At 30.8% G+C, this 24,269-nt stretch overlaps 1 protein-coding gene across 1 annotated transcript in view; it reads left to right on the plus strand.

Annotated features, from left to right (window-relative positions):
- The first annotated feature begins 12,123 nt into the window (after nucleotides 1-12,123).
- The window catches only part of LOC111625661 (serine/threonine-protein kinase Nek8-like), a 35,293-nt gene continuing 23,147 nt past the window's right edge, over nucleotides 12,124-24,269 (plus strand). Inside the window, exons 1-5 of the mRNA XM_023368873.1 lie at nucleotides 12,124-12,233; nucleotides 12,305-12,371; nucleotides 17,950-18,061; nucleotides 18,137-18,342; nucleotides 18,417-18,472. Of these exons, the coding sequence (XP_023224641.1) occupies nucleotides 12,231-12,233; nucleotides 12,305-12,371; nucleotides 17,950-18,061; nucleotides 18,137-18,342; nucleotides 18,417-18,472 (444 nt within the window). The 5' untranslated portion in view covers nucleotides 12,124-12,230. The remainder of the gene's footprint in view (nucleotides 12,234-12,304; nucleotides 12,372-17,949; nucleotides 18,062-18,136; nucleotides 18,343-18,416; nucleotides 18,473-24,269) is intronic.

Consider the following 24,269-nt stretch of genomic DNA (forward strand, 5'->3'; position numbering starts at 1 on the left):
TCTTGCGATCTTTATTTCCGATCAGTTTACAGGCGTGTAAATGGCCGAAAACATTTATTGTGATTAAAGTTATTCCAAGCTGATCTCGTTCTCAGTGCCAATAATTGTTCAATAAATTAATATAAATAAATTAATATACCAATAAATTAATCTTCACCAAACAAGACTCTGGCAGCAATAGCCCTCTCGTACAGGAGATCATTGTTGACTATTGTAAATTGGTGCTTCAATAAACTGTCATAAATTAATTAATTCAACTGCGTGATTAACTTATTCCCTTTTCTTTCCTAAGCGAAGCAGATTTATTCTTATCTCTATTTATCAACCCCTAACATTGAACACAAGACTGTATAAAAAGTGTTCGAGTTATATGGTGCATCTGAACTCGTCTGTCAAAAAATTGGCGCATGGTATGCAAAAGGTTGGCCACCCATGGGATAAACGAACTGAAGCTGAATTACAGCTATTTCCTCCTTTAACACATTTATTTGAACGTACTGCTATAGATATACAGTAGAGTGTCAATTATCCGAAAGAATTCCAGTCGACAAATTTAAATTTTCGCCAGTTCTGTGGCGCTGCAATCTTTTGCTACCGTGTTTCCCCGAAAATAAGACAGTGTCTTATATTAATTTTTGCNATATATTTCAGAAAATAAATAAAATATCACTTCAGATAATTCATCTGAATTTTAATTCCTACATAAGATAATCTGTTTAAAAATTCAAAGTTTTCAATGCTGGTAAATATAATTTTGTTTATGCAGTATATTATATCTTCATTGAATACAAAAGCTTATTATTTATGCTACTCTCCCAACTAATATTTTTAGTATATTTAAATAATGTGTGGGTGAAAACAACCTCATAATGTTTTAATACCATCTGTGGATAAAACAACAGAACTTGGCAAGATGAATCATTATATGATATAAACATTATAGTTATAGGTTGATATTTTTGACAGTCTAGTACTGTCATCAAGCCACCTGTCACAAAATAGGCAGTCTAATTAAATATTAAAATTTCTTTTAAATGTAGTATTTCATTATTACTTGTTTTTATGAAAAATACCAAATTTTATATATTAATGAAATACCAAAAATATTTTTGATGTTTTTGTCTTAAAGGAAATGTTTATTTTGTTGTAATTAATGGAAAATAGATTTTAGGTTTATTAATTAAACTTTGATTGATAATTTTTTTAATGCAAGANTGTATTTTGATGTGTCAGTCTTCTGCAGCTACAGGATTAAAGTATACAGTATAAATACTTACAGATGTTTTAAAAATTACAAACAGTCATTGTACTTCATACAAATGCCAGTCATTGTTAAGCATAATCAAGTAACTTTGTGATGGCCAATTTACTCACTTAGAAATTCCAAATTTTATGGTGGTTTGTATTGGCTGGGTTTAGGAACTTACCAGTTGTTTTTATTACATTAGTGACATTATTAATTTAGTTTTGCTTTTAGAATATATAGTCTATAAAAAAAATAAACAAATCATGTAAAAATAGTTTAAATTGGTTCTCTTTCTAAAGAAACTATTATGATTCTACAGGAGATTTGCCACTTGCCCCACAGGCTTTGACCTTTTATTCCCAATATAGACTATTCATAAAAATTTTAAGGCAATTTTATCAATTTCCAGTGCCACTGTTTTTTTTTTTTTTTTGTATTGTTGTGCATGTGAAAAAAGTGGTGATGATTTTAAATCAAATATTTTATATAAAGTAGATATTATAAAATAAAATTATTATATTGTTATTTTATATAAAGTAGATATTATCATCAGGATATATAAAGTAGATATTATTATCAGGATAGCTGAGCAATGATAATATGTCATTAAAATAAACCATTTTGGATCTTTTTTCCATGTGTATGTTAGTATAAAACTTTCTTTAATAACTTATGAAATAATTTATAAAAACTGCAATAATCACACACACAAACTGCTCTTAAAATCAGTAATTCTGAGAGATGTGATACATAAAGAAAAATTATTATTTTTTATTTATTTTGAAGCTGGTTATATTTTTATATGAACTGATTGAGAAAGCTTTGCAAGCATTTTTTAATATATTTTTTAATATAATGTTTAATATATAATTTTTTAATAATAATGAATTAATAAAGCTGAGTTTTAGATGGTATTAGCGTGTAATTATATTCTCTTAAACATATGAATGTTAAATGTGTTTTGATACATTACTAATAACTAGGCATATACAGTAATACCCCGAACTTACGCAATAGGTGGGACTGAGCGATTACCACGTAAGTCGAATTTGCGTAAGTCAAGGTATAAAGGTATAATTTGTGTAAAATCCAAGTCGGATGTATGTAAGCTAATAAATGTTCTCGTTAATCTTATTTCGTCTTTTAATTCATTCACAGTTACAAGAAATCACCACATAGAGTCTCTGAAGTCTCTGTAGATATAACAAACACAAATAAATAACACAAAATAAATTGTAGCTATGCGTTGATTCCATGTGACACGTCCGAACATGTAAGCTGAACAATAGTGTGGGGGGGAGTGAGTAATCAAGAGTTGTCTTAAATTCTTAAATTTAGCAAAAAACTTATTATAACTATAACTAATTGTTCAGTGAATAAAGAAGAGTAATAATAATTTAGGCTTTAAATTGATGAAATAAATTCAGATTTAATATAAATTTTATTATTTTAAATAAGCATAAAAGTGTATTTTTAGAATTTGTAAATATTAAATTTTTAGATCTATGCTATCAGAGTATAAAGAAATGACATTTGAATTTTTAAAATTATGTTATTTTTTTGTTACCTTTTGTTAAATAAGATAATTAAATACATCATAACAATTCAGTTCAACTGCTAAACACTGCAACCAAGATAATATATTTAGAAAATATTTATTATAAAAAATGAAATGAATACATTTGAGTATAATCATTACTAATATAATTCATAAGGAAAGGAATTGTAGCATCCTAAGAATCAATATGATTATCATATTATATTAATGCATGAAACAGTGAATAGTTTCTAAATTAGAAAATTAAACAACTAATTTAGTCCTTTTTTTCAATTATCTCATATATTTATTGGAAATTTATGCATTAATTTGTTTAGTCACAAAAATTGATTTATATATGATAATTTTGTTATACATTGATTATTTTTATGTAAAATATTTCTGAATTTCTTTGCAGGCTTATTCACTTTATATTTTTACTCGTGAAATAAACTTTATTAAAAAAAAATTAAATTTGTTTCTGAAATACACCTTTATTCTACAAGATACTAATGGTGTATAAAAGTTGTCTATAATGTTCTAAAACTTTAATATCAAAAAATGTTTTCAGTCATAACAGTTAAAAATTATTTTACAATAATAGTTTTTATTGATTTAACAAAAAAATTTATTTTTGTTAATTTAATTTTGCAATCAAATATGAAGTGGCAATTAGAAACTGTAGTTTTTATTAATTTCATGAAATTCTTTCATGCTTGAAATTGAAATTATTTCAAGAATTAAAGAATTTAATACTATAAAAATAGTTGCTGAGTAATGCTGCATTACTAGAAATATCAGTGTATATATTTGCTGATAACATTATTTTTACAAAATATTTGAGAATAAATGTAAATACTGAAATTACTGTTACTTTTTGAAATTATAAGTATTTTTTAAATACTAATTAAAATCTTTAATAATAAGAAGTTTTATGTATTCTAATTGATTTACATGTTATTATTATATATGCTTTGCTATTAGTCTATAGTAACAACTAAATTTAAAACAGAATATATTTCAAGTCTTAAATTATACTAAATTAACTTTATTTACTCACCAGTGGCTGAGTGAATAAAATTACTGAATACTGGTAGGTAGTTGTGAGTTTGCATCTCACCAATGGGCTGGCTATGTGGAGTTTTTTCAGGTTTTCTTCATGTTTGTAACATCTAAATATGGGCCAGTTTCTGTAGAAAAGTTGTCCTGGGAGGTATCTCCCCTTTGACAGATTGCCTGTTAGTTGCAATTCCATACAACACAGGATTGTACTGAATTACATAATAGTTAATTTTTATTATTATTCTATGGATAAAAATCGAATACATTAATAATAGTCATCATATTATATCATATCAAATATTATTTATAGGAATATTGTCAAAACATTTCAGAATAATAAAATTCAAAAATTAAACTTTCAACAATAGCATTATATCATGTTATCATAAATATAATTTGGCACTTTAAATTAATCACTCAGCAGTTGAATCCTACTATTTTTCAAGACTTGATTTAGAGTGACAGGTCTTTTTGGTATTTTGAATAGTTTGAATTTATATTACTGTGCTTTTAAGCACAGTATTATAAATTCAAAATTTTATGAATAAAATATTTTAAAATAAGGAAAAGATTATAAAAATTACAAGAATGTAGATTTAATGTCAAATACTTAAATGTTAATAGTGATTTGTTTGGAAACAAAGTATAGTACAAGTTCATAGATGTTAAGCAATTTCCGGTTGGTGCATACAGGCTTGTATTCTATGCTTTATGGTTTGCAGATAACAACATGTTAAGCAGTAAATGTTTAGTCATTGTATTGTTAAAAAGGAAATTCAAATTGTTAACAATTGAAGAATGTATATGTAGTAACATAAAGAGATATTTAATCATGATAATCAATTACCATAATTAAAGTTTTAATTGAAATTGGAAATGAGTATCAGAAGTATAATTACAAATATGACATTTTAAAAAATTTAAAATTAGTGATGTTGACAAATGTTAATATTTTTGTTAGCAGAATTTGAACAAAGGTTATAAAGTAATTGGAAAAATGCACTTATTTATACAGTGGTACCTTAGGATACGAAATTAATCTGTTCCGAAACTGAGATCGTATCATGAAAATGTCGTAAGGTGAATNAATATTTATTATAAAAAATGAAATGAATACATTTGAGTATAATCATTACTAATATAATTCATAAGGAAAGGAATTGTAGCATCCTAAGAATCAATATGATTATCATATTATATTAATGCATGAAACAGTGAATAGTTTCTAAATTAGAAAATTAAACAACTAATTTAGTCCTTTTTTTCAATTATCTCATATATTTATTGGAAATTTATGCATTAATTTGTTTAGTCACAAAAATTGATTTATATATGATAATTTTGTTATACATTGATTATTTTTATGTAAAATATTTCTGAATTTCTTTGCAGGCTTATTCACTTTATATTTTTACTCGTGAAATAAACTTTATTAAAAAAAAATTAAATTTGTTTCTGAAATACACCTTTATTCTACAAGATACTAATGGTGTATAAAAGTTGTCTATAATGTTCTAAAACTTTAATATCAAAAAATGTTTTCAGTCATAACAGTTAAAAATTATTTTACAATAATAGTTTTTATTGATTTAACAAAAAAATTTATTTTTGTTAATTTAATTTTGCAATCAAATATGAAGTGGCAATTAGAAACTGTAGTTTTTATTAATTTCATGAAATTCTTTCATGCTTGAAATTGAAATTATTTCAAGAATTAAAGAATTTAATACTATAAAAATAGTTGCTGAGTAATGCTGCATTACTAGAAATATCAGTGTATATATTTGCTGATAACATTATTTTTACAAAATATTTGAGAATAAATGTAAATACTGAAATTACTGTTACTTTTTGAAATTATAAGTATTTTTTAAATACTAATTAAAATCTTTAATAATAAGAAGTTTTATGTATTCTAATTGATTTACATGTTATTATTATATATGCTTTGCTATTAGTCTATAGTAACAACTAAATTTAAAACAGAATATATTTCAAGTCTTAAATTATACTAAATTAACTTTATTTACTCACCAGTGGCTGAGTGAATAAAATTACTGAATACTGGTAGGTAGTTGTGAGTTTGCATCTCACCAATGGGCTGGCTATGTGGAGTTTTTTCAGGTTTTCTTCATGTTTGTAACATCTAAATATGGGCCAGTTTCTGTAGAAAAGTTGTCCTGGGAGGTATCTCCCCTTTGACAGATTGCCTGTTAGTTGCAATTCCATACAACACAGGATTGTACTGAATTACATAATAGTTAATTTTTATTATTATTCTATGGATAAAAATCCAATACATTAATAATAGTCATCATATTATATCATATCAAATATTATTTATAGGAATATTGTCAAAACATTTCAGAATAATAAAATTCAAAAATTAAACTTTCAACAATAGCATTATATCATATTATCATAAATATAATTTGGCACTTTAAATTAATCACTCAGCAGTTGAATCCTACTATTTTTCAAGACTTGATTTAGAGTGACAGGTCTTTTTGGTATTTTGAATAGTTTGAATTTATATTACTGTGCTTTTAAGCACAGTATTATAAATTCAAAATTTTATGAATAAAATATTTTAAAATAAGGAAAAGATTATAAAAATTACAAGAATGTAGATTTAATGTCAAATACTTAAATGTTAATAGTGATTTGTTTGGAAACAAAGTATAGTACAAGTTCATAGATGTTAAGCAATTTCCGGTTGGTGCATACAGGCTTGTATTCTATGCTTTATGGTTTGCAGATAACATGTTAAGCAGTAAATGTTTAGTCATTGTATTGTTAAAAAGGAAATTCAAATTGTTAACAATTGAAGAATGTATATGTAGTAACATAAAGAGATATTTAATCATGATAATCAATTACCATAATTAAAGTTTTAATTGAAATTGGAAATGAGTATCAGAAGTATAATTACAAATATGACATTTTAAAAAATTTAAAATTAGTGATGTTGACAAATGTTAATATTTTTGTTAGCAGAATTTGAACANATCCGAAATATCGATTTTCTGAACTCGTCCTCAATTGATTCGGATAATCGACGCTCTACTTTCTACTAGGATCTTTACCCATTACCAATAACGGAAATAAATATATATTAGTCTTTGTCGACCATTTTAGCCGCTATGCCCAGGCTATACCTCTGCCTAACACCCTTAGTAAAATTATTGCTAAAAGCCTTTGTTGTTAATATACTTTTGTTATTCACAATGATGGATATAATGCACAATTTGTACACATCATAGATGGTGTAGTTTCTACATATCAGTCTCTTACTAGCACTTACTGGCATGCTTTCTTTGTCTATTTTTGATGGGCAAATGCAACGCTTCTTCTATTTGCCACAGTTATTAACTCCTTTTTACCTCTTAGAAGAATTTTAACTTCAATATTGTGTGGTTCGTAACACGACAAAGGTCAAAATGTGCTTTTTCATTGTAAATATTTCACAAGTTGAAAGCAAAGTTTTCACAAACAAACTATAAATACGAGCAATTATTTATTGTGGCATGGTCACGATGCTGGGCTGCAATTTTTTATCATATTTTTAAATCATTTAATTTAAAACATATGCTCTCCACCTCAAATTAGTAGTTGCTTGTCCCTGTACATCATAAACAATAGAGTCGTGCCGGTCATCTATTAACTGCTTTGGGGGGGAATTTTGAATTGAAAAAACGTGACTTCCGGTTTGCATGGGAAGTTCGTATATAGTTAATTGGAGCTTCCTGTCCATATCCATATCTGGTCTCGGATTTTATCTAACTCCGTTCTCGAGATTAAGACAGACGGGCAGAGTACAGTAAGAATTTAGGTCTACAATTTTTTTCAAATTGCAGCCCCCTTAACCCGTCGGCACGCGCCTAGTGCCGATTAGGCACTAATCGATTTTTAATTAGTTCGTGTAAAAATTCTTATTGTGTGAAAAATCTGAAAAAATTATTACCTGTCTAATTTTTCTTCAATTTTACGATGCGCAATTCAATTTTTGCTTAAAGCGTCTCATTATTTTTATTTAATTATTGGTGCCGAATCGGCACTATGGCGCGCGTGATCTCGGATTTCAATTTTCAAATTTCCCGCCAGTCGCTGTTACTAAAAATAGCTGCAGCTACAGCGCGTGCTTCTTCGCTTATAATCGCGTCATTATAAAACGAATAACTTGTAAAAAACTGAAATTTGACCGGAAATAATTTCTTTCATTGGTATTTTTTAATCATTTTATAAAGTTTTATGACACCATCACATTTCCCTGAGTGGAAGTAAACAATCTGTTAGCCATTTGACCCTCGGCTTACAGAGAAGGAAGTTTTTGAAAACAAAGTAATAAAGCGATTAGCAGTTTGTTGTTTTTCACAGTGGAGGACTAGTAAGTCTATATAATAGACTCTAGTAAGACTTATTAGAGTCTATTATTTACCAGAGAATAAATAATAGAGTTGAAAAATAGCACAATTCCGTGAAATTTAACAAATCTGATGTCAATAAAGGAAAGNACATTAATTTTTAACAAATAAGCCTTAAAATGTTGGCTGTCAAAATATATAATGATAATACGATTTAAATGAAAATGACGGGAAAAATATGACTAATTCCTCTAGTGGTAAAAAAAACAAACTTACTTTCCCCATGTTTCTTTATGCAGCGCTCGAGAAGTGCATTACAGCGAACACACTGAAACTGGTTTCTAATTGGCCAACACTGCTCGTGATGTCATTTCGCTACACTCTCGCTGCATAAAGAAACGCGGGGAAGCTGAAACAGGAACTGCCACCATGACAGTCCACGTATCCGGACATTAACCAAATTAAAACAACAAATATGTTTACAAAATAATTGACTATATCTATTCGCAATAGTACTCTAAAACACATTGTACTTATAGTTTAGCATTTCTGATAACAATTAATTAATTTTTGAATTTTCTTATATTTTATATATAAAATGCAAATAAAAAAACAAAAATTCGTGAAACTTAATAAAAAAAATATCTGCAACTTCAGAAAAGACATATATATGGGAATCTATCAAAAAAAGTTAGCTAATGATAACTAAAATAGAGAAAAAAATAAAACTCTCAAGGTACGGTCATTTCTGTTGTAAAAAGTGACATATCTAGTCACTAGACATATAGATAGTGACGCGTATCTAGGACTATAAACTTGAACGGGAGCGAAGATGAAACACGACACTTTGTAATTTATGCTAATTACCTTCTAATATTAAAAAATTAAACTCATCAACAAAATTATAACAAAATTAAAGTTTTTTGACTAAATTCGACTACAAACATATCATAAAACTGGATTAAAGTAAAAATACTTGTTTTACGACGCTAAAATTTTATTAATTAATTTTTTAATTTGGTGCCTAATTGACCGAGCGCGCGTAATTTCTATTTGACGGAGCACGCGCGTGCCGACGGGTTAAGTCAAGGGTCGACTCGAACTAACGGATTGCAATGTTTAGAATGTCGATGGGAAAAAATCCCTGTTTTGACTCTGACTCTGGTAAACATGCCAAAATTTGCAAATAAATGTAGCGTTCCTCCGAAAGCAAAATTGTCGAGTTGTAAGTAATGAAGACACAGAAAAATTCTTAGCCGTGTCAGAAAAGAAAATATCATGGCGTGAGATACGATCGAAAGTTTCAAGGTTAGATCAACATTTGCGGGCCAAGTCGAACGGAAGTGTCAAATTGATTAACCCATCAAATTAAGTATTTAGGGGCGAGATCCTTTAAAAAGCCAGGAACTCAAGGAGAAAAGTATGTTCGGTCTCTTCTCCCTAGCTCAATCTGTTTATCCTCTGTGTCGGTTTTCCCGTTGTTTCGGACTTCATTTTCGTTCGGCCGTATTATAAAGGTCTTTTGGTATTTTTTATATTAACTTTATCCAGTTTGATGTTACATCAATGCGCGAAACGTACAATCCCGACGGCGACCGGCGAATCTCTCCGAAAAGCGAAATAAATCGAAATCTTAATAATTTGATTTATTTCATGCGATGGACGAAAAATATCACGCGAAAATCGCACGAAATTCGAATGAATTTCGTGCGATTTTCGGGGATGGTCAAGCCTCGAGACGTAGAATTTAAGAAGAACGTCTTTTCCTCTCTACGGTGGACATTCTGCACCATGTNGGTACATTAGAAGTATTATTGAAAATAAACACATGGTCTGTAAAATTTCAGTTTTTATTTTCACTTTAAATACTGTACTAATTAGAGCTGCAACAATTCAGCTTTAAAGAACATTTCCCAATATTTTAAAAATTCCAGCTGGCATTGTTAACTTGGAACTTTGTCTGGCAATTAAAAACTGAAAGTAGATTAAAAATAAAAAGTAAAAAAATGACACTAAAGTTAGATACAATTACTGTTGATTATGTTATTTCTTAAGAGAATAATCATTTGACTTTATAACTTTGGTTACAGAATATGTTTTGGAATATGATTGTTCATAAATCGGGGGATGTTGTACATCTAAAATGACATTGTTTTTGAAATAGGCAAATAAAAGATTAATGAAAAGCATTGAAGAGCTTGCAAATTGATATAAATGAAGTGCTTAGTTACATTGTTTGAGTGAATTTAAATCTGTTACATAAATATTAATTGAGGAGAATGAAAAGTAATATTGCATGGATAAAAATGGATTTAATTTATGTTTAACTATCATAAATAATAGCATTGCTTTTACAGTATTCTATAAATTTCATTTTAACTGAGCAACGGTACATTAGAAGTATTATTGAAAATAAACACATGGTCTGTAAAATTTCAGTTTTTACAAGTAATTTACTCTAAGTAAATTTACTGTTCAATTCAGCTTAAAATACATTAAAAGACCATTAATTTGTGTGATACTAATGAAGAATTTTTTTTAATTCTAATTTTTGCGAAATTCGAACATTGTTGACGCGTTTTTTAACGTTTGTTCGAAATACGTCACACATGACGAATCGCAGTTCGATTGTGTTTCTGGTTGTGGTCTGACGTGCTTTTGTTGTGCTCTTGGATTATGTGCTGTTTTTTGCGGTTTGAGCACTTTTGCAGAGAAGATTGAAGATTTTTCAGGTAAGTCTTAATCCATATTGATCCTAGGCGTAAGAATTTATTTAATATTACTTGGAGAATCGGTCCCAGAAGACATCTCGGCACATTATTCGATGGTCGACAGTTTGCGCTTCGAATTTGAATCTTAGATTTAAAAAGGCAGCTGAAGTGAGCATTTTGCTTTTACTCAGAAGAATTTAAGCATTAATTTAAGCTTTTGTTTTCACTGGACTAATTGCAAATTTTCTTTCTTACAGAATGAAGACGTTGGTGCGGCTTTGGAGGCGGTTCCGGCGGAGGCAGGCGGTGGCGCCGGAGGGAGGGGGTTCCTCGGACGACGCGGAACGAGTCTGTCGTTCCGTGCCGTTAGAGGAGAGGGGGCTCGACGAGCGAGAGGCAGCGGGTGAAGAAGACCTTCCCCAAGTGCGCGTGGCGTGGCATCCTCCCGGAGTCGGGATGATGCGACGCTACACCCTGGGTCCAATGTAATTGGCCAAGGTTTTCGGGGGTCATCCGGCCATAAACGTTGCTGTGGAAGATGTCAAAAGTGACAGCTCGTCCGAGCTGACATTTTCTGGTTGGTCGCGTTCTGCCCGTTCGTCCGCGACGGCGACGCCACCGCCTTGCCGAAGTCGGAATGGGAAGGAGTCGGAGGAGAGAGCCGCCGAAGTTGAGAGTCCGTGCTGTCCGTAGTTTTGTTGCTGCGGACGGCTGTGGTTTCCTTGGCCTAGGTGGTGATCCTCTTCGATTTTCTCTTCTTCACCCGGATGCGACTTTCTTACCGGATTCGACGCTTTTCACCCGGACTCGACACCTTTTCCCGGACGCGACCTCTCTTACCCGATCGTAACCCACGGACTTGTCTCCCGAACGTGACACTCGGTCGACGACAACGGATTTGACTCTCGATTGTGATCACCCGGACGTGACACGTATACTCACCGGACGCGACATTCGGCCGACCTTTCTTCCCAAACAGCTGTTACGAGGATTGAGCTTTTGCTTAGGGTACGTTATGTTAGGCTAGGCTAGGTCAGGTCCTTCGCTCTTCTCGTAACACTGTTCAGGAAGAAAGACTGTCTGACAAAGGTAATGATCTTGATCTTACGTAATAAATGAATAAACTTCTCGTTTTCTCACTGCTTTGTGTTTTGTAGGAACATTTGGGAGAGAGAAGAATCTCCCAAATGTTCCTACAAAACACAAAGCACAAATGGGAAGGGAGGGAGAAGAATCTCTCTCCCCAACTTTACCACGAAGAGGACCAAGTGGCCATTTATCGTACAAGTGAATATTTTCCGAAATCTCCGATGGTAAGAACTCTTTCGTTTCATTTTTTAACACATTTATTCTCGTATCGTAATTTACTGTTTTCTGTTTATAGACATGCCGAAGAAGTTCTTCGATCACACTCATACACACGCACGGACATAACATCACTGTACACAAAGGTATACACCGTTTAACCTTTACTCGAATTCTCGCACTCACGCATTTACACGTCAAGCGCCTCGTTCTGTGTAATTCGACACAATGAAACAACCCGAACACTCGCTTCCCACAAATCCAACCCCTGGGTCCTCGTCCCGGGAAGTGGAAACGCCAATTTTAAAGATTAAAAGACTTTAAATTGGCGGCCGAAGGGGCTCTGGTAATTACAATTTGCACTCATTTGACAGAATTTCAGGTACAGTATTCGCTGCAATAATCGATTTGCGATGACAGCCGAATCCGGATTTTCGACACTTTACTGTATTTAAAACAAATATGAAAACTATTAAGAAATTACATGTGTATGTAACAAAAATAAGAAATGGTTTGATAAATTATTATAAGTGTCGATCTACTTTTTATTTTATACAAAATATAAAATTAAGAGAAGTTAAGTTTATTTTTAAAACTGTACTCTTGTAAAATATATGCAAAGGCAAAATAAATGGAAAATGTCACTATTTTATATTTTAAACACAGATTTCATTTTTAATTTAACATCAAAATCATTTAAGATGACTCGATTTTTGACGAAATTAATCTAATCAGATTAATTCAGTGGCGCTCATCTTTATCAAAAATTACCAAAAAATTATATATAGTGACGGTGTGTGTTAGAAATAAAAGAACTTGTTATTATTTTAGGATTTTATTGTCTTTTTAACATTAAAAATACTTTTACATAAAGGTAACTTGTAACAAAATTGCTGGGGCCTCATAATCTTCTTATGAATTAACTTAATTAAACAAAAAGATAGATTCAAAGCTAAACCCATCAAAAGTAATTTTTATTCTGTGGGCGCCGAATTTTATTACGCCGATAATTTTCGATTGTCGTTTTGAAATAATTCGTTCATTCTGGATGTTAGTTTTCACTGTTATACCTCAGTGAATTCGAATGTGGAAGAAGTTTCAGGTGGCCTAGGCAGCGGGGACGTGGCTCAAATAATAATAGAGCGCTCGCTTCGCATGCGAGAGGTACCGAAGTCGATAGTTCTTTGTTTGCTTTTAGCTACTTTTATTTGTTTTGAGTTGGCAACCCTAGCCGAGAGGCGGCGCCTCAGTTTCGAATATTTGAATTTGTGTGCTATTCTAAACGATTACCCTCTTAACAGTCCAAACAATATCAAGATCTTTGGGTTTTTTGAGTCGCATGTTTTCAGCAAACTTGTACGAGCAGTCAATTTTATACGACATTGATTAAACTAAAATTGCATAAATCCAGTGATTTCCAGTCAAAAATATAATAATAATTTCGGATCATTATGCAACCCCAATTTTATGTAACGTTTTCATCAAATAGTTTAAAAGAAACAATCATCCATATCACATTTGCTGTTATGATTGAAACTAATTAAATAGATGCTAAAGCTGATGCAAATACGTATATAGGCACTTCGTAAAATGATGCAATAACATAAAAAAAAATTTAAAGTATAGTATTATTAATAAACGTTGTCAGTGTAATGCTCATTTTATAATAAGTAATATATATGTAGATATATTTTAAATTTATAAATAGCTTTCAAAAAATTCCAAAAATAAAATTTTAAATTAAATTATTTGGCTATAAACTGACAATACTTGAATAGAATACAGTGTATTCAAACAAAATATGAATATTTGTTGCCATAGCAAAATAATGCTAAAATTTTCTTTTCTACAAATAAATAGTCAATTTTACTTTAAATAAAACAACAACAAAAAAAAAATACCAATTTAATGTTGTTTGTGCATAATTTTTTGTTTACATGTTCTGCATTAATAATAAAATTTAAAGATTACTACTAAAACCTACTGTAAAAATATTAAGTCTTTTGCATTATATTTGATATATTTAAATGTGAGAAAAATATTAAATCATTACACTTTAAATCCATACCAGAAAAATGTATCAAATGCACAATTCAGCTAAATTATTTGTAACAGTATTCTGAAATTGGATGTACGAACACACAAGCATTTTAAACGTATCTGATCCTTACATTTTTTCTCTCCAGAAAAAACAATTTATGTTATTCAAATAAGATCTGTTTTTAAATGATCAGTGGCAAATAATTATTGCTATGCAAATGAAAAAATTAAATGTAAATGAAATCAATTACATATTATAAAATCTCTAGATTATAAGAATTAGATATATTTAGATTTCCATCACTTCTTTTAAAATAAAAATTCTAACAATAAAATTAATNTGCCATAGCAAAATAATGCTAAAATTTTCTTTTCTACAAATAAATAGTCAATTTTACTTTAAATAAAACAACAACAAAAAAAAAATACCAATTTAATGTTGTTTGTGCATAATTTTTTGTTTACATGTTCTGCATTAATAATAAAATTTAAAGATTACTACTAAAACCTACTGTAAAAATATTAAGTCTTTTGCATTATATTTGATATATTTAAATGTGAGAAAAATATTAAATCATTACACTTTAAATCCATACCAGAAAAATGTATCAAATGCACAATTCAGCTAAATTATTTGTAACAGTATTCTGAAATTGGATGTACGAACACACAAGCATTTTAAACGTATCTGATCCTTACATTTTTTCTCTCCAGAAAAAACAATTTATGTTATTCAAATAAGATCTGTTTTTAAATGATCAGTGGCAAATAATTATTGCTATGCAAATGAAAAAATTAAATGTAAATGAAATCAATTACATATTATAAAATCTCTAGATTATAAGAATTAGATATATTTAGATTTCCATCACTTCTTTTAAAATAAAAATTCTAACAATAAAATTAATGTAAAATTTATTTAAATTAAATTAAGTATAAATTACTATTAAACTAAATTTTTTGCAATGTTTTATTTATTTTTTTTAACTCTTTCCGCCCTGTGGGCACTAAGAGGGCCTCTTTTTGCAAGCCCATTATGGATTCGGCCATGCCCACAATGGGGCTGCCGGGCGGTGAGGGACGGGGTCCGACATATCCGAACGGATCACCTCCCGAAAAATTACTGGGGATTTTTCTACCCGTTCAGATTCGAACCCGGGTCCCCCAGAGCGGTATGCTGCCACCTTGTTCGTTCGGCCATCCGGCCGCCGCGATGTTTTATTAATAAATATTCAGAGTTTAAGTTAATACTATCATCATAATTTTATTTTTAAACACAATATGGTCAAATTAAAACAATTATACAGTAGAGCATCGATTATCCGACCCCCGATTAACCGTCACATCGGTTAACCGACCGTTCTAGTCGGCAAAATTCAAATGTCCGCTAGTGATGTGGCGCTACAATATTTGACTATGTCTTGGCTACTTTATTATTATTTTTGTTAAATTTTTGCGTGTTTTAGCTGGCAACAGGTCTCGACTATTGAAGGGCGGCCAGTATTCAAACGAGACTTAATTTTCTAATTATAAGTCGTTGTTTTTTGTGAGCAATAAAATAACTTAAAAATAATTTTTAACGATACAATAGCGACGATTATTATTTTTAAAAGAATTTGTTAGGCTAAACATCGATGAAAATTCAACGCGAAGTTAATTAATAGCGATATACTAATTACATGAAATATACTAATATACTATACTAATAATGTAATTTTTTCATTCTTTTCGGTTATCCGATTTTTTCAGTTATCCGACCAACCTGAGTCCCCAATTCAGTCGGATAATCGATGATCTACTGTATATATTTAATTATTTTATCATCAGACAGAAAAATGAAAAAATTACATTTGTTTTATATCTGGATTGCCAATCTGGATGTGAGGGTCAGAAATTTCGAGTTGTAAACTTTAAATTTTTTTAATAAAATTTTAATTGAACTTGGGATGCAACTCTATGAAGACGGAACGAGAAAACAGAAAAAAAAGGGAAAAAATAAAATCGATAAAAACCTCGATTCCCACGAGTTGGGTTCCTTGTTGAGATGAGTACATTTCAACAATGTACTGTGTCACGATTGTGTCACACGTCACCTCATTGGACCAAGAAGATCGTCATCGCTGACGAAATCGGGGAAAGGTTCAAAAAAGAGGACTTGATATAAGAGGGACAGGCACGATAAGTAAGGGGGTGGAAGTTATTAGAGTGTGTGTGCGCGCCGATCGTTTACCTCCCGCCGAGATTCCTGAACGTCAACCAACACCTCCTTCTCGCCTACAAAACTAGAAGACCTCAACACCTACTCAACTGAAAGGAACTGTTGGACCTTTTTTTGTGCTGGTACTTGATCAACAATACAACCTAAGTTATTTTATCCTGCTCGCGCACTACTGTACGCTCTCTCTCTCCGCGTAAACTAAACGCGAAACCGGTTGTAATTAGAACTAGAAAATAATCAATAACTGAACACGATTCATGTAGTTTATGTTAGCATTTTATTCACGGATGTAAACCTAATTTAGATTATATATACTGTATATAAACGTTAGCTAATCGCGAACTCGATTGTAACTAGCGATTCACGTAACTTATATTTAGCCAATATTAACTTGTAACCTTAAATTTGGATGTATAACTAACGTAGCTTACATATAAATAAACGGTTATTTATGTTTAAAGTAACTTTGAGTGCAGTCTTCCGTTATTCTCTCCGTTCACTCCATTCCAGGTCCTCACCTCTACTCCGAATCCAACCACTCACCCGCTAACGCTCGCGTGACGTAGATTCGCGATTTCCGAGTCCTGCGAGACTCGGTGGTGTCACATCCTGACGGGGTATCAAAGAGATACCGACCCTACGGTCACACTCTACTGTATATGTTTAATTATTTTATCATCATCAGATAGAAAAATGAAAAAATTACATTTGTTTTATATCTGGATTGCCAATGTCATTTATAAATTACCATGTATAGTTCGTTCATGGACACGAAAAGTATCCACTAGTTTAAACCACTTACAAACTTTACATATATAAACTCTTTGAACTGTATCATAAACTATCCGGTGATGTTTATGCTACATTTTGCTTTCCTCTGCTTATTTGCAGGAAATCTAAACAATCGAAAGTCTGTGGATTTACTTTTACAATTTGGTGTCACTCCCGTTGTTTAAAGTTTTGAGTACAGTACTTATATACGTAATAATAGTCGACTCACGCAGGAACTACATATGGAGTGTAGTCTAGCGATAAGTCCCAAAATGGCCGCTGCCGCATAGAATCACGGGAGCGTGTCTTGACCTTCTTATATAGACCTTGCTACTCACCGTCGATTCGAGCGTCACACAGGGGGCAAAAGCCCTTGAAAGTTGGCAAAAAATAAAAAAATGTTTATAGAATCTAAATTATTACTTTCGTGAATTACACTATTCCTCGCTCGATAAACCGAATGTGTATAAAAATTAACTCCATTCTGTTCCTCTAAAAGTCGTTCAATGGGAGGATTCCTCAGCGCTTTATTATTATTGCTATGGAAATTAAAAAGAAGCGATATATTGTTTCAATGTGTCAATTTTTTAATTAAAATTTTCTCTGTAACAATAATCAGAGAACAAAGTTATACGAGTCGGTAATGAATACTTTGTAATTTAAATTTTGACATTTACAAAATAGTTTTCCGCTAGAGGGTATAACCGAGCTTGTTTTGGTGGGAAGACACATGTTTACGAGATGTGAATGTATTGGGAAGATGGAGAAATACGAGAAAATCCGTACAGTGGGAAGAGGTGCTTATGGGTTGGTAGAATAAATTATTGGAGTTAATTATTAATATTTATATTATTTAAATATATAAAATGTATATTATTTCAGAACTGTGTATCTTTGTCGTAGAATTGCCGACAAAATGTTAGTTATAGTTAAACAAATCTGCGTGGATCAAATGACTAAAGAAGAAAGATTGGTCTCGCTTAACGAATCCAAAGTTCTGTCCAGGTTAAAGCATCCGAATATTATCGCTTATTATGAAAATTTCCTTGAAGAACAATCTATTGTTATTGTTATGGAATATGCTCCAGGTATGGGTTATCAAATGATTAATATCGTAAGTTACGACAAGAATATTGAAGAATGTATATGTCTATGTATACAGGAGGAACGTTGTATGACTATTTGCAACAGAGAGAAGGAAAATTATTATCTGAAGAGGTAAGGAAATGTAAATAATTTCATAACCAACTTGAACAGAGTACAGAATAGAAGAATAATTATATTAACAGTTCTTATATACAGTGGTACCTCAGGATATGAAATTAATCTGTTCTGAAACTGAGATCATATCATGAAAATGTCGTAAGGTGAATCATTTTTCCCCATACGATTACATGTAAAACCAAATAATTTGTTCCAACACGAAAAATACACTCAAATTAAAGCTTAAAAAAATATAGTAAGGAAAACACTGAAAAATGCGTTTTGTAGTTGTAAATGTATAAATAACCATAATAGAATAATAATTGATTAAAAAAAAAAAATGTAGTTTTATTTGCACTTTACTTTTGAGGATAGACGACGGTGGAGGTGTAAACTGGTGGCGGAAGAGAGGGAGAAGGGAAATGATACTAAAACTTAACTTACATGACATAATGTAACAATAACATAAAAATAACTTAGAAAAGATTTAAAAAATTATTGTTGTTTTATATATATTTTCTTAATTTTTATTCACTGCTTTTTGCTTTCTTTCCTTCACTTCCACCAGCACTTTCACTGGATAGAGGTCACGTGGTAAAATATCTATCCAAAGAGGTTTGGTTTTGCCTACTTTTTAAAATTTTTCTAAAATGACTTAGGCAAATGTCATTACTCTGAGCAGCAATACAGCCAGTGTGAATCTTTTTGGGATGTTTCTTTTCAATAAAATCAGTCACTTTCTGATAATACCTCAAGATTTCCTTTATCGAGCGAGATCCTTCCACGACGAAGCGAACACGTGGACTGAGTCCAATGAATAGAAGTGAATAAAAAATGGTGCTGCAAACTAATGTAACGGGTATGGTGAGTTTTTGTTTGTATCATGGAGCAAAAATATGTTCGAATTTCATGTCATATCCTGAAAATTTTCTATGCTGCCCGGGGCGTTTGTATCCTGAGGTACCACTGTATAATGAAAACAAAACTGTTTTAAATGAAAGTAACAGAAACTGAAAACAAAACTATTTTAATAGAAACTGCTACTTTCATTTAGAATATCAAATACAATTATTTAGATTCAGTTGTTATATATTATTGTAATATTTTAAATGTTTTGGGCTTGAAAAATTTGTTAGAAAACAGCACTGACAATACATAAAATGAAAGTAAAAATACAAACATATCAATGAAAACTTTTGCTTGTGTCTTAGATTGAAAAAATAATAGAACATTAAAATTGGTGGCAGGTCCAAGGATAGGGCTGCAGGACTTAAATCCTTCCCCATTGACACAAAAAAATAAATTTTAAATCTTCTTAAACCATGTTGTCTTATTTCTGTTTTACTTAAACATGTCGTCGTAAAAAGAACATCCAAAAATTTTAAGGTATGTAATGATAGTGAAAAACTTATAAATTTATATAAAATATGTAAAATAAAACACAAATTTATAAAATTTGTAGGAATGCTAAAGATAAAAACTGGATGTATAATAGTACGCCAATCTTATGAATGTATGTGCTTTCTATGCTGAAAAAGTGCTTATGGTATGTCATGTGAAAAGAATTATTGATTTAATATTAAAATAATTTCTATGTCAAGCTATAATAGAAAAATGAATTTATATATAATATTTTGATACTTAGTTGACTGAGAAGGGGCAGTGCCTGAAACGTGTTATTGTACTCATAACCGTATCAACTGAATAAAGATGGAATATTGCCAAGTGTTGAAATAGAAACACACTTTGTGTTAGTGAATCAACAAAAAAATAAAATTTGTTTGAATTTCAAAATGTTGTTTTTAATGTTGACGATAGAAAATATGGTTTATTGGACTATCCGCAATATGGTCATGCGTGTGTTTACCAAAGGTACTTATTAATTATCCAAAAGTTTTTACTTTTTGAGTTAGCTTTTTTATGGTACTTATGTATGGTAGGTGATTGGTTAATGAACGTAATCTGTTCCAAGATTGGGTTTGTTTACTGCCCAAATTGTTCATTAACCAATTATCAATTTACTATAGATTTTTATGGGAATTTGATTAATTCATTCTGGAGATCCCAAAAAAATAAATAAAAAATTATATAATTCCTTACTATATTTAATTATATGTAATAATAAAATACACATATATATATATAGTCTTGCATTTTTATCAGTCATGTTTTTTTCCATTTGTGGGGCATTAAAGAATCTGTCTAATGTCAATTGCTTTTCTTTCTTCTCCAGGAATTTTCGGAAGTAATTAATAGCATTGTCGTTGTAGGAATCCAATGGCATTCAAACTTCAACCTGGTTAGATGCCATTCTAAGACTGTTGTTCTGACATCCTCTCACTTCTTCAAAAGATCCTTAATAGCAAGATCTTGGCATTAGTCCTGTTTCGTCTTCTTTTTCAGAAAAAAAATGCATCACATTGAGTTTCTTGGTGTTCTTCATTCAAGAGTTCTTTTGTTGTCAGATCAATTTCAGGTTCCATTATGAGCTCTTCGATGTTCTTTGTTTTTCAGATGTGATTTTCATTACTTCTTTAGCTGTTTGAATCTTCTTGATTATATCTTTCTTAGCTAAGATTGTGCTGCTGTAGACCAATTCAAACCATACTGCCTAGCAACATCAGACATCATCTACCCACTCTCTGCCTATTATCTCTTGCTTGGTTTCTATGTTGAGCACAGTTCTTGACACTTCACTCATTTTAGGCTCTATAATATTATCACTTTTTTTTAAATAAACAGTTCAGAAAAGCACTTACAAAAATTCAGAGAACAGAAATCAACTAGTGCACAAAAAATTATGTAAATGTGAGGCCCAGATGAAATTTGAAATTTGGTGTTACGTTAACAAATATGCAACGGAAATGTTAACGAATATCTGACAGAACAGTTAAACTCTCACCTTTTGAAAATAAAAACCTACACAAAATAAGTGCCCAAAAGTCTTGCAAAGATTATAAAAAAAATTCTCTTTATGTTAGAAAGGTAAACAAAAGGCTGAAATTACAAGGGAGCGTTTCAGTTTGGAAGAATACTATTCGATCAGTATCGGGATGAGTATCAATGTCAATGTCTCCCACGCTCCTAAAGGTTACAAATTGTCATCTGGAGACAAGGGAAGACCAATCGGTATTCACTGTATTATGTTGCTTCTTGTGTTTGTTCTGTGAGGTATTCGTTATCCGAACATAAAAATCTTTTGCAAAAGTGTTTGATTTGTTTGCAGTCCAAACTGTTCATTATTCAATCACCCACTGTATATACAGTAGACCCCCTATAATGCAGGTTCATATAATGCAGATTCGTATATCGTGGCAATAAAATTGGTATAAAGATGCTAACAGAGACTCATAAAATGCGGTAAAATGTCATCACCGACTCGTGTTGCGACAGGATTGGTTGAATCTGGACCAATAGTGGACAAGCAGCCGACTTACATGCTATGGAGAGTTTAGGTGGGTAAGTTGAGTTTACTATCGTCTGTACATATATAGGCCTAAATTAAGTACTGTAAGTCTAATACAGTACTGTAATTTTATACATTTCTTGTGAAAGAAACATTTCTTATTCAACGGCCATAAAAATTATTTCTATTAATGATGTCTCCAAAGTTCAACAAATTTTTCGCAGAAAAATAACTTATCAGAAAATGCGCCCGCCATTTGGTGTGCTGCTCTGCGACGAAAACAAGCTTAAGCAATGGCGTCATTGAACAGTGCACACTCAGTATGCAATCCTACAATTTTTTTGTTTATAGCATTGTTTATACCGATTATTCCCAAAAAATTATACGTGTTTTGGAAATGTTGAGTCAAATTAGTCTAGAATCGATTAATTTTATGGAAGAAAACCTTTCAAACAGCCATAGTCCATAAACTGCACACGTGCTGGGCTGTGATTGGCTCATGTATTTAAGGATTCCTACAATGTGAAATTCTTATAAAGTGGAACGTATCTACCGCGTTATAGGGGGTCGACTATACTTCTGGACCCCCTACTAATTGAAATTGATTTTGCAATTTTATTTCTATTTTTTCAATCTGAAGTTGCTGAAGTAAAACAAAACAAACAACTTATTGCAGATAATTCATATTTTTATTCTGAATTCTTGTATTTGGTGGTGCTATCTTCTAATGAGTTACAATTTTTACATGTTAAAGATGTATTTTGGTTTTAGTCTAAAAACATCAATTTAAAAATTGCTTTTAGCAAGCAAATTGTGTATTGTCATATCCTGAAAATTTTCTATGCTGCCCGGGGCGTTTGTATCCTGAGGTACCACTGTATAATGAAAACAAAACTGTTTTAAATGAAAGTAACAGAAACTGAAAACAAAACTATTTTAATAGAAACTGCTACTTTCATTTAGAATATCAAATACAATTATTTAGATTCAGTTGTTATATATTATTGTAATATTTTAAATGTTTTGGGCTTGAAAAATTTGTTAGAAAACAGCACTGACAATACATAAAATGAAAGTAAAAATACAAACATATCAATGAAAACTTTTGCTTGTGTCTTAGATTGAAAAAATAATAGAACATTAAAATTGGTGGCAGGTCCAAGGATAGGGCTGCAGGACTTAAATCCTTCCCCATTGACACAAAAAAATAAATTTTAAATCTTCTTAAACCATGTTGTCTTATTTCTGTTTTACTTAAACATGTCGTCGTAAAAAGAACATCCAAAAATTTTAAGGTATGTAATGATAGTGAAAAACTTATAAATTTATATAAAATATGTAAAATAAAACACAAATTTATAAAATTTGNGAATTATATATTGATTGTTTTGGTCAAATACCTGTTACCATATTGCCATCTTTCTGGTAATAGCGTGATTCAACATTCATAAAAGTTTTGATCTTTGCTTACAAAAAAATTGATCCAGTGATTTTTGACATCCTCATTTGAAGTAAATGTTTTGCCATGTAAAAAATTTTGTAAAGACCAAACCAAAGATAATCAGAGAGTGCCAGATCTGGCAAATATGGTGAGTGTGGTAACACATCCCATTCAAGCTGTAACAGCTTCAGATGAATTACCAAACTTGTATGTTGTCTGGCATTATCACAATGAAACACTACACCTTTTCTTTTGATCAGTTCTGGCTTTTTCTGTTGATGGTATCACTCAATTTGTTCATTTGATGGCAGTACCCTTTTGAATCAGTTGTGGAATTGTCTGGTAGAAGCTGAAAAAAAAATTTCCTTAAAATCCCATCAAAGAGAGCATCTCTTTCTTTAAGAACATGTGGAACCCATATATTGAGCTTTGAAATGAAATTAAGTTGTTTCAAGTGATCATAAATTGTTCAATTCAACAAATTTAATCTCATAGCAATTTCTTGTGTTGTTATTCAGTGGTTTGCTTCAATCAATACCTTTATTTTGTCTTCATCAGCTTCAACTGGCCTTCTAGAATATGGTGCATCTTCAATATCGAAATTGCCAGAACAAAATTTTGTGAACCTGTTTTGGCACTGTCTTTCTGTCAACACATCTTCTCCATACATGTCACACAATTTTTTTCTTACTTAAACAACATATTTATTTATATAGTAATAAAAAAGCAAAATATGCTGAAAATACTGCTTTTCATTTGCTTCGATTTTCCATATTTGATGGGACATAAAAAAAAAAAGAAAAAAAACAATTGCACAGATTCAAACAGAATTTTTTACAAATAAGCCTTGAAATGTCCACTGTCAAAATATATAATGACAATTTGGTTTCAAATGAAATTGGCAGGTAAAATACAACTAATTCCTCTGATGGTAAAAAAACGAAATTACTTTTCAAACAATCCAA

Source organism: Centruroides sculpturatus, unplaced genomic scaffold (genome assembly GCF_000671375.1).
Source record: "Centruroides sculpturatus isolate CEXI.00-Female unplaced genomic scaffold, Cexi_2.0 scaffold338, whole genome shotgun sequence".
Lineage (NCBI taxonomy): Eukaryota > Metazoa > Arthropoda > Arachnida > Scorpiones > Buthidae > Centruroides > Centruroides sculpturatus.